At 34.3% G+C, this 19,758-nt stretch overlaps 2 protein-coding genes across 3 annotated transcripts; one reads left to right on the top strand and one right to left on the bottom strand.

Moving 5' to 3' along the window:
* Positions 1-4,525: 4,525 nt before the first annotated feature.
* Positions 4,526-11,542, top strand: LOC133812311 (oligopeptide transporter 4-like). The gene is made up of 6 exons (XM_062246278.1): positions 4,526-5,213; positions 6,042-6,139; positions 8,568-9,131; positions 9,661-9,913; positions 10,287-10,469; positions 10,669-11,542. Exons 1-6 carry the CDS (start codon positions 4,689-4,691, stop codon positions 11,281-11,283), a joined length of 2,238 nt encoding a protein of 745 aa, XP_062102262.1. The 5' UTR covers positions 4,526-4,688; the 3' UTR covers positions 11,284-11,542.
* Positions 9,592-19,325, bottom strand: LOC133812312 (uncharacterized). Of its 2 annotated transcripts, none has more exons than XM_062246280.1 (9): positions 18,968-19,325; positions 18,782-18,883; positions 18,486-18,645; positions 18,181-18,360; positions 17,556-17,690; positions 17,202-17,284; positions 12,175-12,268; positions 12,003-12,087; positions 9,592-9,899 (listed from the first exon to the last, which is right to left on the bottom strand). In XM_062246280.1, the coding sequence occupies exons 1-8, from the start codon at positions 19,219-19,221 to the stop codon at positions 12,043-12,045; spliced, it is 1,053 nt and encodes a 350-aa protein (XP_062102264.1). In that variant the 5' UTR covers positions 19,222-19,325; the 3' UTR covers positions 9,592-9,899; positions 12,003-12,042. The 2 variants fall into 2 exon arrangements, with proteins under 2 accessions (XP_062102264.1, XP_062102263.1); XM_062246279.1 differs by having other exon boundaries at positions 9,592-9,896; positions 18,968-19,324.
* Positions 19,326-19,758: the final 433 nt, after the last annotated feature.

Raw genomic sequence — 19,758 nt, 5'->3', positions numbered from 1 at the left:
AGCCATGTGACAAACGGTCACTGGGGTCATATACCTTGGCTATAGTCATCTAGTCGTAGACCAGGCAAGCGCTTAATAGTTCTTCGACCTTAGGGTCAGCCTGGCATTAATGCCATAGAGCCATTCAATGCATGATTCTCGACTTAAGCTTGATTAGGACAGGTGCAAGGTGATTAGTCACCAACATAACCTTTCTCACGACTCTGGAGTCGAAACTATGGACAACGTCCCTTAGCCACGTGACAAACAGTCACCGGGGTCATGTACCTTGGCTATATTCATCTGGTTGTAAGCCAGGCAAGCGCTTATAAGTTTCTCGACCTTAGGGTCAGTCTGGCATTAATGCTATAGAGCCATTCAATGAAAAATTCTCGACTTTAGAGTCGGTCCCTGACTAGTCAGTGTCAATCACAAGTAAGACATGCCACCAATCACATATTTCATGTTCCATATCCATAAACGAGGCATTTAGCATGCTTACTAAACATGTATTAGTGTTATTAGGGCCATGCATAAACACAGAGGCTCAAGCTCTGAACAGTATCATACTCAGTATATAAAACATGTCCCAAACACATGTTTCACATGCATCATCTGCAATATCCAGCAATCTAACATGCATCAATAACAGCCATGCATGTCACGTTTAATAGTCAACCAACATGCATCAAGAATAGCCATGCATGTCATACATAATAATCAACCGACATGCATCATATAATAACCACGCATGTCATACTCATTAATCAACCAACATGCATCATAATAGCCATGCATGTCACATATACACAGGGTGCAGTTTTCTTACCTCAAAGCCGAGCTAGAACGATTAAAAGAACGACCCTTGAGAACGATCAACTTTTAGTCCTTTAGCGGTCACGTAGTCATAACCAAATATAAGGTATCATTAATAAAAACGATAACTGAGGGTTCCCAAACCAAATCCCAGCCCCCGAGACCTCAAATACTACCCAACCGGGTACTAGGTCCAACCCCGAGGCCTATGGTAAGAATCCCTAAGCTAAAAACCACTTTTTAGCAAGTTTGGCCTTATGGGCCGCGGCCCCCAAAAGCTGTGCCGCGGCACGCCCCCAAACCCCATCTGCCAGACACGCTTGGGCCGCGGCACGCAAAAGCCGTGCCGCGGCACCGAGCCCAGTTCAGCCTAAAACCAGCACGCGAACTCATAATTGCCCCTGCGTTTTCCCTTAGAACCAGCCCCTCAAATTAGTCCAAAACCCCTTCCAATCACTCATTCAAACCTCTAGACACCACCCATAACCTCCCCTCATCAAAACCCAATCTAATCACCCATCAAAACCCCTTTGAATCCAAACTTCTCACAAGAATCAAAAGCTGAAAACCAAAACTTGAAAACAGAGCACACCTGAATTCATTGGCTAGAACTCACCTTAAACACAGTTTTGAACCCCCTTTGATGATTGCTACAGGTTCCCTAGCTGCCACCTTTGATTTCCAAGCTTAACTTCTTGATTTGGGCTCTCAAAATTCAAAGAGAAGAGAAGGGGAAAATCTTGTACGGGATGGAAGAGAGAATGAGAGGATAGGCTCTGTTTTACTCTGCCTTCTACAGCCTTCTAAACCTCATGCATATCCAAGCCAAATGACCTAAATGCCCCTAGGTCTTTTAAAGGCTTCTAAACACTCTCAAGGGTAAAATCGTCCTTTACAACCTATCTCGTTAATTATAATTAACGCTCTCCAATTCCCGCTATTCTCAATATTCCCAAATACCATTAAATCATATCCCGTTACCCTTTAATTCCCGGTAACGCTCTAATCATTAAATTCACCCCGAGACTCACCCCGAGCCCCGAACTTAAACCCGTTATGACTAGACCGAACACTTACATCTCATGATCGTCTCATGTCAAATAGCTCGAACCAGCCCACCTTATAATGTGGCTATATTAGTCAATCACAAACATGCACCCAAAATATACAATTACGCCCACAGTGGCCAAATTACCAAATTACCCTCATAATTAACATATGAGCCCATATGCATGCATTCACCATCATATAATAATATAATTCACATAAACATGCATATAATCATTAAATACTATAATAAATCAATTATGGTCCTCCCGGCCTCCTAACCAATGTCTTAAACCTTATTAGGAAATTCGAGGCATTACACTTATCTCGAATTTCTTGTAAGCAAGTGTGTACTTCGTTGTATACAGTAATCTCGAACATTTCAGATCGCATTTTTTTCTTACCCCTCAATCTCCAACCACAATCAGGATCCTGCAAGTAATGTACCACACATCAGTCCCAGATTTCTTCACCATAAACTCAAAATTATTCTTCATCGCAAATATGGATGCTTTGGTTTTCAATTCAAGCTTATTCTGAAAGAACTTCCCAAGGTGCAATTCTCCTGAAGCTTTGCTGGTTGAGGAATGATGTTGATGTGAGGCCTCTATATCCTCTTTGGTGAACATGGGAGCACTCCATGTTCTACGATCTTCACTTAAGTCCAATGGAGAACTCAATCTAAAACTATCATCGGTTCTACTTGGACATGGACGACTACTGCTGGTCCCAGGTGTTTGCCGGTCTTCTATTCTGCGCTCCTCATCTACCATAACATCTGAACTCTGTGTTGGAAAATCTGCCCTAACATCTGGCCCACCAAGATCTGTTGCATCAGCAACAGGATCGTCGTTGACATAAGGTTCGAACCTATAGGGATCGTACTCCACCGTGTCATGCACATATGAAGGATCTCTAACCGGGATATCATCATGGACTATGACATCTGGATTTGTCTCAGGAACTCATGTTCCAACATCACCTTGAGTTCCTTTGAAACCATGACATGGAGGAGAAATGTTCTCTTCAAATCGAACTTCTTTATTAACGCTGGCAGAGGCCGATGCATTTCTTACACCTCCCTTCTTAATCAATTTGACACATAGAGGAATGAGCTTCTCTACAGATTTCGATGCTAACCCAATGAATGCACGCACATGCCTATCATTTTTTATAACGGTAGGTTTGACGGATTGTGATAGGCATGTGTACGGGACCTCAATTTTCAAGTCATGCACACATTTATCCACTTCAAGCTCATCGTGTAGAATGTCAAGCAGTTGCTCATATGTCACACCCTTCTCCACGGGAAGAACTTGATTTTCAACGTCTCTGAAAATCCAATCCCTATTTTCGAGTTCCCAAACACCATTGAATGCAACAAATACGGAAACAGTCGAATCTGAAAAAAAAAAAAACAAAAAAAAAGTCAAAAAGTTAAACTACAACATAAAACAGAAAATATCGATTTCTATCGATATATGTCTAGTCCTATCGAGGTCACACATATCGAGTTTTATCGAGTACTATCGAGGCAAGCAATCCAATTAAACTCTTATACACCTATCGAGTTTTATCGAGTACAATCGATTACAATCGAGTTATTAAATCCAATTAAACTCTTATACACCTATCGAGTTTTATCGAGTACAATCAAGTACCATTGAGTTATTAATTCCAATTAAACTCTTATACTACACGTATCGAGTACAATCGAGTATCATCGAGGTATTAATTCCATTAAACTCTTATACTACATGTATCGAGTTTTATCGAGTACAATCGAGTACCATTGAGGTACTAACATCCTAACACTATCGAGGCACGTCGAGGTCCATCGAGCCAGCATGCATGCAACACATCGAGACCTATCGAGTTTCATCGAAACTCATCGAGGCAGGAAAAAAATCCAGAAAAAAACGCACGAAGTATCCAAAATTCATTCTGTGAAAAATTGCAATAAAACATGAAGGCATACACAGATCTGTTTGAAATAAAACAAGTAATGTAACCAGACAAGTTTCCTCACTACATATAACAAATATATACTTACCCATGCGATTTTTCCCCTAGATCCGAAATCCAAAATGAAGTTTCTTGACTTGAAAGGATTCACAACTTGCCCCTAGATCCGAAATGCAAATTAATGGTGGCTGGCTTTTTTTGTGTGTACGAGAGTTTGAGAGATAGAGAGGGAAATAAGAGATAGAGAGTGAAGAATATGAGAAAAAGAGAGAAAATTATGCCAGGGGTATTTTGGGTAGTAACGGCATTAGTAGGACCAAAACGAGAGACTTATAGGGATAATGTATTTTTCAAACGGAGTGTGATTTATTGCATTAAAAATCAAATTTCTCTTTATAAATTATTTTGATAAAATATATTATTATATTAATTTTATAAAAATTTAACAAATTTTTATGAACAACTAAACACAAAAAAAAATATTGACATTAATCATAGATAAAATTAGAGTGGACAACATTATCTTAGAAATATGACTGATTGCTCTCTTCATCTTTGGTCCTAACCATTTTCTCCACTCGTATCCATTTCCATAATTTGAATTGATGCAAAAAAATTTATACCAACTAAAAGTAAAAAAGAATCTCATAAAAGAATCTTCAATTAAACAACCAATCAATATGATTATGATGTGAACCTAATACGTCACTTCATGAACATATGGAATCTTCACAAAGAAAAGATCCATCATTTCACACTACTACTCATGAACCAAACTCAAAGTCTCGTACACCTCCCTTTCCATAAAAACGAAACCTAAACCCAAATCAACAACACCATCTCTCGTATCTTTGTCTCTCTCTCTCTCTCTGTATATATACATGGATTCTCCACAGGCGCTGAAATCCGACCCGGAACACAAGCTCCCGGCGGCGGCGGAGGAGGAGGCCGATGCAGAGGAGGTATCGCCTGTGGAGGAGGTCCGGCTAACGGTGAGAAACACCGACGACCCGACCCTACCCGTATGGACCTGCCGGATGTGGTTGCTGGGTCTACTCTCCTGCGCTATGTTATCGTTCCTCAACCAATTCTTTGCGTACCGTACAGAGCCTCTGGTCATAACCCAAATAACAGTCCAAGTGGCGGCTCTTCCCATCGGCCATTTCCTGGCCAACACTCTGCCCAAGACCCGCTTTCGGTTGTTCGGGTTGGGGCAGAGAGTGTTCTCGCTCAACCCGGGTCCCTTTAACATAAAAGAGCACGTGCTCATTTCCATATTCGCTAATGCCGGGAGTGCCTTTGGATCTGGTTCCACTTACGCAGTTGGGATTGTTAATATTATTAAGGCATTTTATGGCCGGAATATCTCTTTTTTGGCTAGTTGGCTTCTCATCATCACCACCCAGGTAAACCCCAAATGTCTCTTTCTTTCTTTAATTCATCTTCTTCCAATTTATTATCCATCGATTAAACACAGCTAACAAACTAATATCATTATAGGATACTTCTATGTGCATATGCATACCTTATCTCATTGATTCCGGCTAGTGATTTTTTTTCATGTGATTATTGTAATTATAGCATACCGTAAATTTTTAATAAACTTTAAATAATGAAAACTAAGTTTAAATAAGTTGCTGTATTAATTTTTTTTAGCTTAAAAAACAGTCTTTTTTAACTTAATTTTCAGCTCGATAAATTATTTAGATTTTTTTTAAAATTACAAAATATTCTAAATAACTAAAATATACACCTTTATAAAAAAAATCACCTTCCATACTTTTTATTTTTATCCCATTACTTTATATCCCATATAGTTTTATTTTTATGTCGGCACTAGTAAAAAGTGAAATCAACAAAATGGAACTTTTCATATATGTACTTATAACAAGATAAATTTCCTTTGTTTTAAAAAAAAAAATACAACTTGCTAACAGTTATATTTCAATTTTCTCATAAAAACAGTTACGTTTTAGTTTTACCCATTTTTCTATGCTAGATTTTTCAAAAAAAAAAAGTCCACTAAACTAGCTAAAATCATTAAATAGAAAAGAAAAAAAAAGTTGTCGTATAAAAGATAAAATTATTGTGTAATGATGAAAAAGAGAAAGTTGGGTTGCATTTTTTAATATACATTTGTTCTTTTTTTTCTTTTCAAAAAGTCATAAATACCGTAATTTTCGTAAAAACAAAATGCTTATTATTCTGTGTGTATATTACATTGGACAAATAAGGTGCTGGGATATGGTTGGGCTGGGCTGTTAAGGAAGTATGTGGTTGAACCAGCTCATATGTGGTGGCCCAGTACACTCGTTCAGGTCTCTCTTTTCCGGTACGTACCTTTGAGTCTATGACTGACTATAACATTAAACCTTTGAAACATTCAAACATTCAAATAAGTTTAGTGTTTATACTTTTTTATTTATTTGTATTTTGTGTTTCGACAAATTATTTTTTGAACTCTATTTTGTAAAATGATTCAAATAGACATCTAAACCTAATTTTGATGAACAAAAATTGATTATAACAATACAATTTTTTAGGCAAAATGATTATATTTTTATTCTGAGTTGTTAATTTGATGAATTATTTGTGATTTTAATTCAAAAAACTTTGATCAAAATCAAATTTAGAGGTTTATTTGAACTATTTTAGAAAACACAAAATCCAAAAAATCGTTTAACAAAGAGTAATGATATCTGTACATACATTTTAGACCAAAGCGTTTTACGCACTTGTTAGCATTATATGACCTACTTCTGTCCCACCTTAAATTATTTGAACCATATATCTATTTCAATATTATATAATATTGGCTATTTGAGTTTAGCCATGCCTAACACTATGTGCTACTAAATGGCCACCTTTTTTTTAAAATAAAAAAGATCTTTATTGGAGTTTTGACCCAAATCAACGAATATAGGGTGAGTAGGACCATTTTTTTTATAAATTTAATAATAAAGATAGTATTTACTCACGAGTTGCTATGATTCTTTTGCCACCTTCACCTTAAATTCAGCGCCATAAATCCATAAATTCAGCGCAGCCTTCAGCCCCAAAGAAAAGCAGATGAGAATGAGAACGCGTAGAATGGAACCAATTATTTTAGTAATAATGTAATTGGGGACAAATAATAAATGAAGAAACCCATGTGTAAAGTTATGCCAATCATATCCATAGTATAATATAATAATAAAATACTAAGATTTACATACTTAGACATCCAAATACTTTAGCAATCAAATGGGCCTAGTTGTTTTATTAATAAAATGAAAACTTGAATGCACTTGTTAAATATTATATAGTGTTTCAAATAAAGAAAATTCTAAAATAAAGACACATGAAAAGAATAAAGATAGATATCAAAGTGAATCCAAATTATTTCTTCCAGCTGTCGGCAATCTAATTATATAAATAAATATATATATATTTATATATTTCTTATGTAGATATTGAAATTTTTTTTTTAACGATTTATTTTGTTAACTTAAAAAAAATATTTAATGTGATATATCTTTCAAATTAATTTAAAAATAGATATTTATCAATTATATTAAATAAATTCTAATTTAAATGTTATAAAATATTATTATGATAATAATATATAATCCTAATTTTTTTACCACAATTTAAATATTATAATTATAGTAATATTTAATACTTATATCAATATAAATATTATAAAATGTCATTATAATAATATATAATCTTAATTTTTATTAAAAAAATTATTTAAAATAGTTATCATATTATATATATATTTAAAAAAATCATAATCAATGTTTTGGTTTAATTTTTCATTTAATATGTTATAGTTTTATATATAATATTATTTATTTAAAATTTATATGATAATGATATAAATTTAATTAATAAATTCTATAAATAAAACTAGGCAAATTATATATATATAACTGGTACATATATAGGACAATTCTTCTATAGGGGCTTCACTCTCTCAGTGTTTCTAGACCTGTGAACAGTTTTCGGCGCGACTTTTTTTATGATCGTGTATATTGTAGCTATTTAGAGCATCTGCAAATTTTCAGAAAATTTCGAATAGTTTATAGTACCAAAAACTAGGTTCAAACATGTTTTCCACGCACATAAAAAAAATTAGTCATGCGTGCAACATGTTTGAAACTAGTTTTCGGTACTGTAAACTATTCAGAATTTTATGAAAATTTGCAGATGTTCTAAATAGCTACAATATACACGGTTATAAAAAAAAATCGCGCCAAAAACCGTTCACGGGTTGTAAACACTGAGAGTCTTACCGGTAGGGCTTAAAGTGAAACCCTATAAGAGAATTCCCCTAAATAAATATATATAAATATATATATATATAGTGATGCAAATAAACCAATAAGTGGTGTGTTCACACTTAAAAATAAAAATCATAATGAATGAAAGTTCTATTTGGCCCAAGACTGGATCAGATATAGCTTCAGACTTGGTAGATGGTACTGCCGTCTTTTCATGAATGCACTATCTGCCTCCTTTTAATAAAATTTCAAAATTCATAGAACTGATTTTATACTCATAATCACAAGTGCCTAAAATTTTAATACAAAATAACGTATAAACATCACCTACCTACTAAAATGAAAATTTCCCATACCAATGAAATTGCAATATATTCAAAATTCATTGAACTGATATTACACTCACTAGTCACCACTGCCTAAAATTTTGATGCTAAATAACTTGCAAACATTATCTACCTACTCTAATGGAAATTTCGCATACCAGTTGAACAGGGCATTGCATGAGAAAGATGAGCAGCGGATGTCGCGGGCAAAGTTCTTTCTAATAGCTCTAATCTGCAGTTTTTCATGGTATGTTTTCCCGGGACTCCTCTTCCCAACACTCACAAACATATCATGGGTTTGCTGGGTATTCTCAAAGTCAGTTACAGCACAGCAGATTGGCTCAGGCATGAAAGGCCTTGGACTGGGGTCACTCACACTTGACTGGGCAGCTGTGGCATCTTTCTTGTTCAGCCCCCTAATCTGCCCTTTCTTCAGCATTCTCAACATTTTTGCTGGCTATACATTGATGATTTATGTTGCACTACCTGTTGCATACTGGGGTCTGGACTTGTACAATGCCAGAAAATTTCCAATTTTCTCTTCACACTTGTTTACCGCAGAAGGTCAAATTTACAATATATCAGCTATTGTGAACAACAAGTTTGAGTTGGATATAGCCAAGTATGACGAGCAAGGAAGAATTAACTTGAGCATGTTGTTTGCCCTCACTTATGGTTTCGGTTTTGCCGCCATAGCCTCCACCCTCACACATGTGGCTTTCTTCTATGGAAGGTAATATTTTGTCATCAACTTTTTTTTTTAAAATACATTTTCTAATTTCCTGGGCGTGGTAATTTTCTAATTTTTTGTTAGTTGCAAGTGTATCCTAACATAGAAAACAGAAAAAGTCGACATTTATTGAACTTATCCTCCTTGTCAAACACTCGATAAAATAGCCATGACATCATTAAGAAATAAACCAAAAACCACATCCATATGTGTTGCATGTAGTTACACTTACACTTGATTTTGGAAATACACACACACACGTATATATATATATATATATATATATTTATATACATACACACACGTATTTCCTTCACATCATCAGAAAAAATTTGTTTACTTGTCAATTCAATTTTGTATTCCTATACTATGAAATGTTTCTGATAAAACACACAAGCCAAGAACCACCAAAATAATTGTATGGTCACCAAATTTGGAGATGAAACTATGGACAAAAAACAACTCCCATCCAAATTAATTCACAAGAATTTTATTAAATGAATACACTTTGATAAAACAAGAAAGTGCACAGGGAGATCTATCAGCGGTACCGTGCTTCATACAAAGGCAAGGAGGACATCCATACAAAACTAATGAGGAGATACAAGGACATACCTTCCTGGTGGTTTTACTTCTTGCTTGGCGTGACCCTAGTAGTTTCCCTAGCACTCTGCATCTTTTTGAATGACCAGGTTCAGATGCCATGGTGGGGCCTCCTCTTTGCTGCTGGTATAGGCTTCACTTTCACTCTCCCAATCAGCATTATAACTGCTACAACAAACCAGGCAAGTCAAAATTTTCATATCTTTCAATGATGTGGAGTAAATGATATGAAAGCCTTAAATATATTATTCCCAACTGTTATTTATAATGGCAAATTCCATGATTAGCTTTAGCTTTACTATCCAAGTTTGGTTGTTTAATAATTGTAGTTTTGAAGAATTTGTTATGTTCTATTAGATTGAATGTCTTCACTACAGACTGAACTTGATATAACCATTAGTACATTACATCTATTATGTACTACAACATATAGCAACATGTTATTTTATTTCATTTTTACTCTTCCCTGCAAAGCCCAGAATCTTTTCACAATCTATGTTATTCCTACTATCTTTTCTCTATGTACCTACTAATGCTATGATGTCTTCTATACAGACACCAGGGATAAACATAATAACAGAGTATGTCATGGGTATCATATTACCAGGACATCCAATTGCCAATGTTTGCTTCAAAACCTATGGCTATATGAGTACTGCGCAGGCTGTGTCCTTTCTAAATGATTTCAAGCTGGGGCATTATATGAAGATTCCGCCAAGATCAATGTTTCTAGTTCAGGTACATTCTCTAGCACTAGAAAGAAAAATAATCTTCTTTGCACACTCGGGCCATTAAGTGGAGAGATTGGTGACTTTAAACAATTTCATAAAAATTGTCTCGAGATAAGTTATTTTGAACAATCTGCATGCTTACTTTGCATTATTTTTTCTATACCACATGTTCTACTCTTCTTTAACATTTGAATATGTGGTCCCAGTTCATAGGAACGATCCTTGCTGGAACCATCAATCTTGCAGTGGCATGGTGGTTGCTGAATTCTGTGGAGAATATATGCCAGGATAACCTTCTCCCGCCAGGTAGTCCTTGGACTTGTCCGGGTGACCGAGTCTTCTTTGATGCATCTGTCATATGGGGGTTAGTGGGACCAAAGCATATATTTGGATCTCGTGGAAATTATCCAGAGATGAATTGGTTCTTCCTTGGAGGTGCAATTGGGCCAATAGTTGTTTGGCTGTTCCACAAAGCATTCCCCAAGCAAACATGGATACCACTGATCAACCTTCCAGTCCTTCTAGGAGCAACAGCAGTGATGCCACCAGCCACACCACTGAACTACAATGCCTGGATTATGGTGGGAACCATTTTCAACTTCTTTGTCTTCCGATACAGGAAACAATGGTGGCAGAGGTACAATTACATTCTTTCAGCAGCACTGGATGCTGGGGTGGCTTTCATGGCAGTGTTACTATACTTTTCAGTGGGTGTGGAGGAAAGAAGATTAACATGGTGGGGAACAGGTGGTGAACACTGTCAATTAGCAAGTTGTCCAACTGCCAAAGGCGTGGTAGTCGATGGCTGTCCAGTAAAGTAAGGCTTGTCTATTGTCATTGTGCAGAGCATACTTTCAACAATACAATATAAATTGTCTGAATCCACACAATGTGGGGTCAAATGTTAACTAAGCCAAGCAGTATACATATTCTCCTGCACATTTGTGCATAAGTTCAACTTGCACCTCATAATAATGTCTCAAGATAATCTACAAGTTGTAAGGTCAACTTCTCCACATGCCACTGATGCTCCTCAAAATAATTATTTGTGGAAATGAAATCAACTTAAATTGCAGCAAACTAGAACTTTTTTATAGACAAACCCATCCCACTGATCTCATTATCTAGACTACAAACAAGAACGCAAGGAATATCAAACATATACAACTCCTAATTCAATAAGGATTTTATACCTAGAACCTATCTCACTATCTAAACTGCAAACAATAATGCAAGGAATACCCCCATATACAGCTCCTGATTCATTAAGGCTGTTATATAACTGACTCAAAGTAAATAGTGAGGCAGGACTTGACTTAACAACATGGCACACAAAAAGATTTTGGATTTGAAAATGAGATAATTGGTAGCAGTAATGATTTAGATATACACACATTGACATACATTAGAAAATGTGGGTATCGACACATCTTGAAAGGTAGTAATGTGGCTGATATATAAACAGCACAGAGAAATATGTCTTAAAAATAAATCCAATGGCAGAACTATTAGAAAATTTGCAGAAGATACTGTTTCACACCTTTATATCGCAGAAAGCCACTGGTTATACTCATCCATCCTTATGATAAAGGAGCTTGATCTTGAAGAGCCCCCTCCACCATATGCTTTCATATTTAAAATGGCATTATCGATCTCATCATAAAAGTATACGTACTAAAAGAAAGTATATCTGAAACAATAAAGATGCATACTTTTGCAACTTCAGAGGTATCGACGCCACTATCAATACTCCTCAAGCATATTTTGAGATTATTTCCTTGCATGTGTACAACAGCTCCTATAGGCCTGGCATAACATCATCAAAAACAACACCAACAACATTAGTTTTAAATATATATCTATAAATAAAAGTAATAATAATGGGTTATATATATATATTTATATTAAAAAAGGAGAATATCTCATTTTAGTCTTTCTACTTATATACCAGATTTAACATCCTATTCACAAAAGTTTCAAAACACCATTTATTATAAAAAAAAAAACCAAAAATTACTCTTCTACAACTTTTATCTTAAAACGACGACCGAAAAGCACTCTAATTATCAATTGAAGTAAAGAATATAATCTTAAAAAATATAAACCTAAAATAAAATTTCGTCATTAAGTTCCCCTTCTTTCACATTTTATTTTTAGTTTTTATAAATCAATGTTTTTACTGAGATTCCTTATGGGTTTTACTGTAAGGGGTATTTGTTTTGAGTAGTTGAGTTTCCTTGGAAAGTGTAGATGGGCTTAGGATGGAGGCAATATGAAACTCTTGTGTACAAAAGGGTTCACTTTACCCTTAAAATACATGTAAGACCCACACAAATTATTAACTTTACCAAACATAGAAAAAGATTTAGATTCCCATTCCCACTTTTACTTTACCCCATACCAAACATCCCCTAAGAACTAAAGATAACAGCGTTGAACTAGAATATGTTGGCAAGAGAATAATGTAAACACTTAACATGCTTCTGTTTCGTCCATCTGACCCCAAAAGGGAGGAAACATAATTCAAGAAAAATTAACAGAAAAAGAATACAAAGCATAAATAATGCAATAATAACTCTGGAAAAAAGACTTAAAAGTAATGCAATAATTGTCTAAAATAATGGTTTATAAAGCTTACTATGAATTAACAACAATATTTAGATTGAAACTCATAATATTCATTACTATCACAACTGTTGATAACTCAGAGATATTAACAGATTCATACTAAATCTTTAATCTGGGGACTAAGAAACTCAATGTTAACTTAAGAGATGGATTGAAACTCATAGTATTCATGAATATCAAAATTATTAATATCTTAAGAATATTCAAAGTTTCGTGATAAATATCTGAACTGGGAACAAGGAAACTTAGTGTATACAGAAAATTTAAAGAGCTTTTACTGGTGGGAAGCAGTCCTATAGCTTTATAGATGCTGAGACCTCTAGTGCTTGGAAAGTGAAGAGGTTTCATAGAAGATGACTCCTGGTTTCTTTATTCTATTCCATTAATGGTAAGTGAGTCACTGTTTATGATTTGATAGTATATTTGACTGATTTCTGGAATATCATCATGTGCATCTTGACTGCTTTATGCTGACACTAATGTTGCAAGATTCTTAGTTTTTGACTTGGTTGTTGACCAGGTAAAACCCTTTAGTTAATTTACAAAAACTCACAGGTTGGAAAATCAGGGATGTTATTTTGACTGCCTTTAATATATTCAATTCAAACATTTGTCATTGTGCAACAAATTTTTTGGATACCGTTTTGAACATCTTTTTCTAAAACATATTTTGCACTTTTACAGTGAACTATGACTAAAATATATTTTTTGTTTAATATATTGTCTTAGAATTATGAAATGCATAATACTATAGATAAAGTTTATTTTTAAACAATAAAAAATTACTTTCTTCATGGGTCCAAATACCATAATGGAATTGAACAAACTATTCAGGCTAATCTGGGCTGAGTTTTTGAAGTAAGATATCTCCTTGTCTAATTTCAGAATCATTAGTTTGAACAATTTGAATGAATTTATTAAGGGAATGCCTAGACATGGAACAGTTTTGCTGGAGGTATGAATTGGTGATCAGGGAGAAGGATTACTCTGTAAATTATCAAACAATAGTTTACACTTTTCTCTTAAGTTTTCATTAAAATTAGCTATATAATTCAGGGATCCTAAAAATCTTTGTAACAGCATCTTTTTTATTCCATCAGGAAATTTGTTACCAAAGTGAATGACTTGATGAATACGGCTAATGCTTTGTATTTAATCAATGAGATATAATACAAAGAAATAGAAACATGTTAATCTCAAATAGAGAAAACATGAACCTGAAAACAGCAGAAATTGCTTACAATTAAATAGTATCTTATGCATGTTAAATCCTAGAACCAAATATTAGATTGGAATAGCTTGATTTTGGAGGTTGAAACAACCAATCCATTGATTTTTACTACCTAGAGGAATATGTCCAAGTGTTTCCAATGTTGTTCAATTGACTCTAACACTATGTTTGGTAGGAGGGAATTTTGGGAGGATGGGGAGGGTAGGAGGAAGAAGGGTGAGTGGAGAGCCAAAATCATTTGTTTGGCAAGACAAAAAGTGAGAGGGAGAGGATAGATGGAGGGATGAGGTCTACCTCCTATTTCTCCAAAATGAATCCCTCCAAAAATTTGTAAAGAAAATTACATATATATTCTTCAATAAAAATTATATATATAAGGAGCGACTACAACACATCAACTTTTTTTACAACACCGGTACATTTTTGGCACCTGGATGAATATAATCCCAAATTTTTTTATATGACAATATACATTGTAATTATTTAGAACATCCCACAAATTTTCAAAAAATTATGAATAGTTTACGAAGCCGAAAATAGGTTTACACTGTCAAATTTTACACACGTACACAAAAAAATAGACACGAGGGCAACAAACTGTTTAAATTATAAATCCCTCCTTATCCCTCTCCTCTCAGCACCAAACAACATAGAAGAAATTTATTATCCTCTCCATCCAATCCACTATCCATCCTTCAAACACTCTTTCCTTCTTACCGAACATAGTAGCATTAGTACATCAACAATGTAAGTTATGGAAAATTGACTGTATAGGATATATATATATATATATATATGTGTATGTCATTAATATTATTTTGGAATTCACTAGGGATATTTTTGAGTTTGAATGGCATAACATTCCATTCATAATGACCAAATGAATAACAAAACGTGTCTTCTTCACTAATTTGGATTTATGAAAATCAAGATTTCATATCAAACGTTGAAAAAAGATATATTTTGGAAAAAACATCAACTTGTATTAATGAGAATAATACAAGAGTAGAGTGAGTGAGAAACATCCACATCATCAAACAAGAAAGATTGCAGAAAATACTCACTCCCTAACTAAATCAGTAAATAAAATTTCTTTAAATTATTTTACATCATCTAATCAGGCCTACCTAAAGTCTAATTTTGTCACATTAATTCTTCCTATTATCCTCATCTTCTTCAAATGTTCTTTTATTTCTTTCAAGCCATATAGCCCACCATGCGGCCATTACTGCCACCTTCCACAAAAGTTGTCTAGCTTTACCACCCGTTATTCAAAAGTCAGTTAATCTGCACAGCGTTGTGGCATGCACCATTGCAGTTTGAATTCTCTTAACAAATTCAACTATAACTTCATAAAGAACTTGTAATGCAGAAATAAATGATTGCCAGTCCTCCAATCTGCTTAGTAGCTCTATGAACTCAGGAACTTCTCTATCACTAGATTTTGTATAAAATGAAAATTCCAAACTGGATTGACACCTCCCTCAGTTCCTCCAGCTTCTAAGAATTATATGATACAACCATTTGTTAAAGATAGTTTTGCTAAATTAGGAAAAGCATCTTTCAAAGACCCCATTCCAAGTTATGCATCCTCCCAAAATCTAATAAATCTTCCATCACCCACCTTATATCAAACTAGCTGTTGATATTCTGCATGAAGGGAAGCAATATCTTTCCAAGGACATCTAGATGATAACCTTACCCCCAATTTAGAGTCCCGTTTATTTTTGCTAAGCCCGTACTTTTTTTTTTAAACTCCTTGTACCACAATCGACTCCTTTTGGCCGGAAATCTCCAAATCCACTTCATACAAAGTGCTCTGTTTCTAACGTTCAAATTTCCAATCCCAAACCCTGCTTTACTCTTTGGTCTGCACACTCTTATCAAAATTTGAAAATACTAATGCTTTACTGAGCCTATTAATTAGGTTGTTTTTATTGGGGTATTGGATGCCTAATTCAGTCCAGAACATTATTTAATGATTTATAACAATTACCAATCTAGGTATGCCTCTTTCTATTTCTACAATTTTTTTAACATAAGGGGATTTAATTTTCCTAATGATCCATTTCTTAATCAATTCAAGGTTTTATTTTTACAAAATTATATTCTTTCTTGACTGATTTGGATGGGTCTAGCTTTGGTAGGAAGTTTACTGTCATTAAATTCTTTAATGTAGGGAAGTATGACTATATCCCTATTATGTGCCAAAAAGCATTAGGGATGTTGGAACAAACTTTATTTGTAATCTTATCATCAAATTCTTAGTTGAAGTGTTTTGTCTTTTAATTGTTGATCGTTCTTTAAAAATTTAACTTCCTATCGTAAATTGTATAGTCGTTCATTTTTACTATAAATTTAGGCATTATATTTGCACCTCAAGAATATATATAGGCATCCCCATCAACTAAAAAATATTAATTTTTAAAATTATTTTACCACTTTTTCTCAATAATTTTTTTGGCATCCTTTAATTTTTTTTTGTTAATTTCAATAATTTTATTTTATTTTGTTTTCATAATTTTTTTTTTGAAATAATGTATAAAATTTTAGAAAAAAAAAATCTTACTTTATCAATTTTTTATTTTTTTTTTGTTTTAATTTTTTAATTAAAATATTTAAAATATATATTATTTATGTGTATTTTTTAGAATATGAAAAAAAAAAATTAAAAAAAATGTGAGCATAAGTAATTAAAATATATATATTATATGTTAATTTTTAATAAACATGGGGTGTGTCTTAGTCAAATTTTGGGGTGCAAATATAATGCCCATAAAATTAGTATCACTAGTTTCTAATTGGGATAGGAAATTTGAAAAAAAATAATCTCCCGCAGGGTAGAAATATGCCTAAAGAAAAAATCTGCAATTAAATTACCTGAGACCTGCAGCAGCACTTGTTACACTAAGTTTCTTGCCAATTTCATCAACTAAATCGGAATTTGTATCTGCTCGAACTCCCTACAATATCCAATATCATAATTAGATCTTAAGAGATATCTGATATCCAATGATCAATTTAATATAAAGTTGAGAGAAATGGGGATCTACGTAGTTGTAGTTGTAGCTGTATCATAAAATTACTCCATGCCACACACACACAAAAATAGAAAAGAAGAATTTACCAATAAAAGTTCACACAGAAAATAAATAAAGTACTACATTTGTTTTGTTTTGTTTTTTTTTTTTTTTTTTGTAATGTAAGAGTTGCAAGGGAGTAGTGAATCAATACCAGGCATTCCCCATAAAATCCTCTGCCCAACATAACTTTGAAAACTTTATCAAGCAACTTCTCTGCCGCTCTTTCACGAGTAGAAATATAAGAATTTCCCATAGCAATCAATTCAGCAGAATTAATCTCCATCAACTGCAACAATATAATCAGAACTCAGTCAAAGAAATTGCGACACTAGACACCATACTCAGAGCACAATAATCCCACACCAATAGCTTTCCTTTTCTTCAACAAGAAACAAACAATAATATTTATTGACTAAATATAGAGATTACAATGGATAATTCATCATCTAAATTACAAACAAGTTGAGTTACATGAATTTTTAGTTATCAATTATTTCTAGCAAAATCTAATCTTATATACTAAAACTAAAGCAAAAATCATTTATGCTACTTTCGACTCGTAGATTATAGGCATAGCAAAGACGCCAAAGATTTTCTATTGGGTTATCTTAAGTTGTTGCACATAAGACAGAAACCGGAAGAGCATTTAAGAAACAATCAACATAATGTGATGCAAAATTAACAGGGTTAAAACAATAATGACTATTTAGTCTATCCAATTTATTCTGAAAACCTTACAAATTTTCTTAAGAAAAGAATATTTAATACTAACAAACCTGTTCATACATGTATGGATTGGTTAAGCAATTCAACTTTGACCGCCATTTGTCAAGTCCAATATTGAACGCCTTCGAATCTGCTAAGCTCCATCTACGTAAATCAGTATCTTCAATGTGCTTGAGTGTCATTTCTACACGACCTTGGTCCTTTGATTCTAATAATGTTGCAATCATTCCCTAAAATTTTCAAAATGCAATAGTAAAACTCAAAAACCCATCTTCCTTATTGAACCAACAAGCAAACAACTTATGTGCAACTGAATTTAAAACACAAGGCCAAAAATAACTCAAATTCAACTTACATCAGAATGTTTGGTCTCAGCACGTTTAGCAGAGAAGAATTCATACACAGCAATAGAGCTGCTCTTCTCAACATTCAGATGAAATGTGAGATTTGTGGGACAATCTTCCTCAGAAGGTACAAAAGGAAGAACTGATTTTCGATGATCGAATCCAATCACTCTAATCACACCAAAAATTATACAATACACATTACATAATAAATAAGAAAAATTCTGAACAGTCTCAAACCACTTGAAAATAAAAATATCAAGAATTGTTAACAATATACATGTTTATATAGTGGAGATAACTTTACTTGAACGAAGCTCGCCGAGAAAGCTCTTTGGAAAATCCTTTGGGACCGAAAAAGTCGAGAAGATACAATCTCTTAAGGCCTTCAGTGCATAAATCCTCAACCCTGCGAAAAACAAAATGAAAGACTTCTGGTTGGTTAGTGTGTGTGTGTGTGTGAGAGAGAGAGAGAGAGAGAGTGATAAAACACCTGAGAGGTTCGACCGAAGAAAAAGGCAATACGAGACAAGGGAGGTTGAGACGGGAGTGAAAGAGGTGGGCGAAGAGAGCCGAGAAAGCGCCAGAAAAGGAGGGATAGTTGTAGAGGACTAAACTAGGGACCTTGTCTTGGGAAGTTTTGGCTATGGCCTCCAATGCCGCTTCTGATCTGAAGCTCCGAGCTCGCAGCCATGGCGGCAGGGCTGATGTAACGGTCGTCCATTTCGGGGGTTGTGAGAGCGCCATGGTAGGTCCGACCCGAAGACCTGACCCTTTTTATGCTGATACCACACTCCAGTACTAATTTTGGACTTAAACTTGCTCTACCTCTCTCGCTTCAACTTCCCAAAGTTTTTATTTAGAGCATACACATCGTACTAACACCACTCTATACTATACTAGCATACTTTGTGCAATGCTCTATTAACGTAGTCATTAACATGTGATTTTAATACGTATTACCATAGACTAAAAAGTATGGTTAAATAAGAAGAATGACTCATTTAATGAAAATTAAGTATAAAATATTTGGACATCCATTAAAACTAAAAAGTGTTACATTGGGATCACGAAATAATATTTTGAAATATATTTACATTCTAAAAGTCAGGGTACAGTTGTCCTAGGCGACAAAATCAAATGTTTACGACGTGTCCCTCAAAACAACCCTAGTTGTGGTAGCCTGGTAGGCCAAATATGTACGCGCCGCTCCATGTCCCCCAACTCATGCTTAGTCGGCTTTTCCCTTGCCCTTCTGCACCATAGAACACCCATGAGCCAAGA

Source organism: Humulus lupulus, unplaced genomic scaffold, assembly GCF_963169125.1.
Source record: "Humulus lupulus unplaced genomic scaffold, drHumLupu1.1 SCAFFOLD_61, whole genome shotgun sequence".
Lineage (NCBI taxonomy): Eukaryota > Viridiplantae > Streptophyta > Magnoliopsida > Rosales > Cannabaceae > Humulus > Humulus lupulus.
This window is presented reverse-complemented; position numbering and strand designations above follow the sequence as displayed.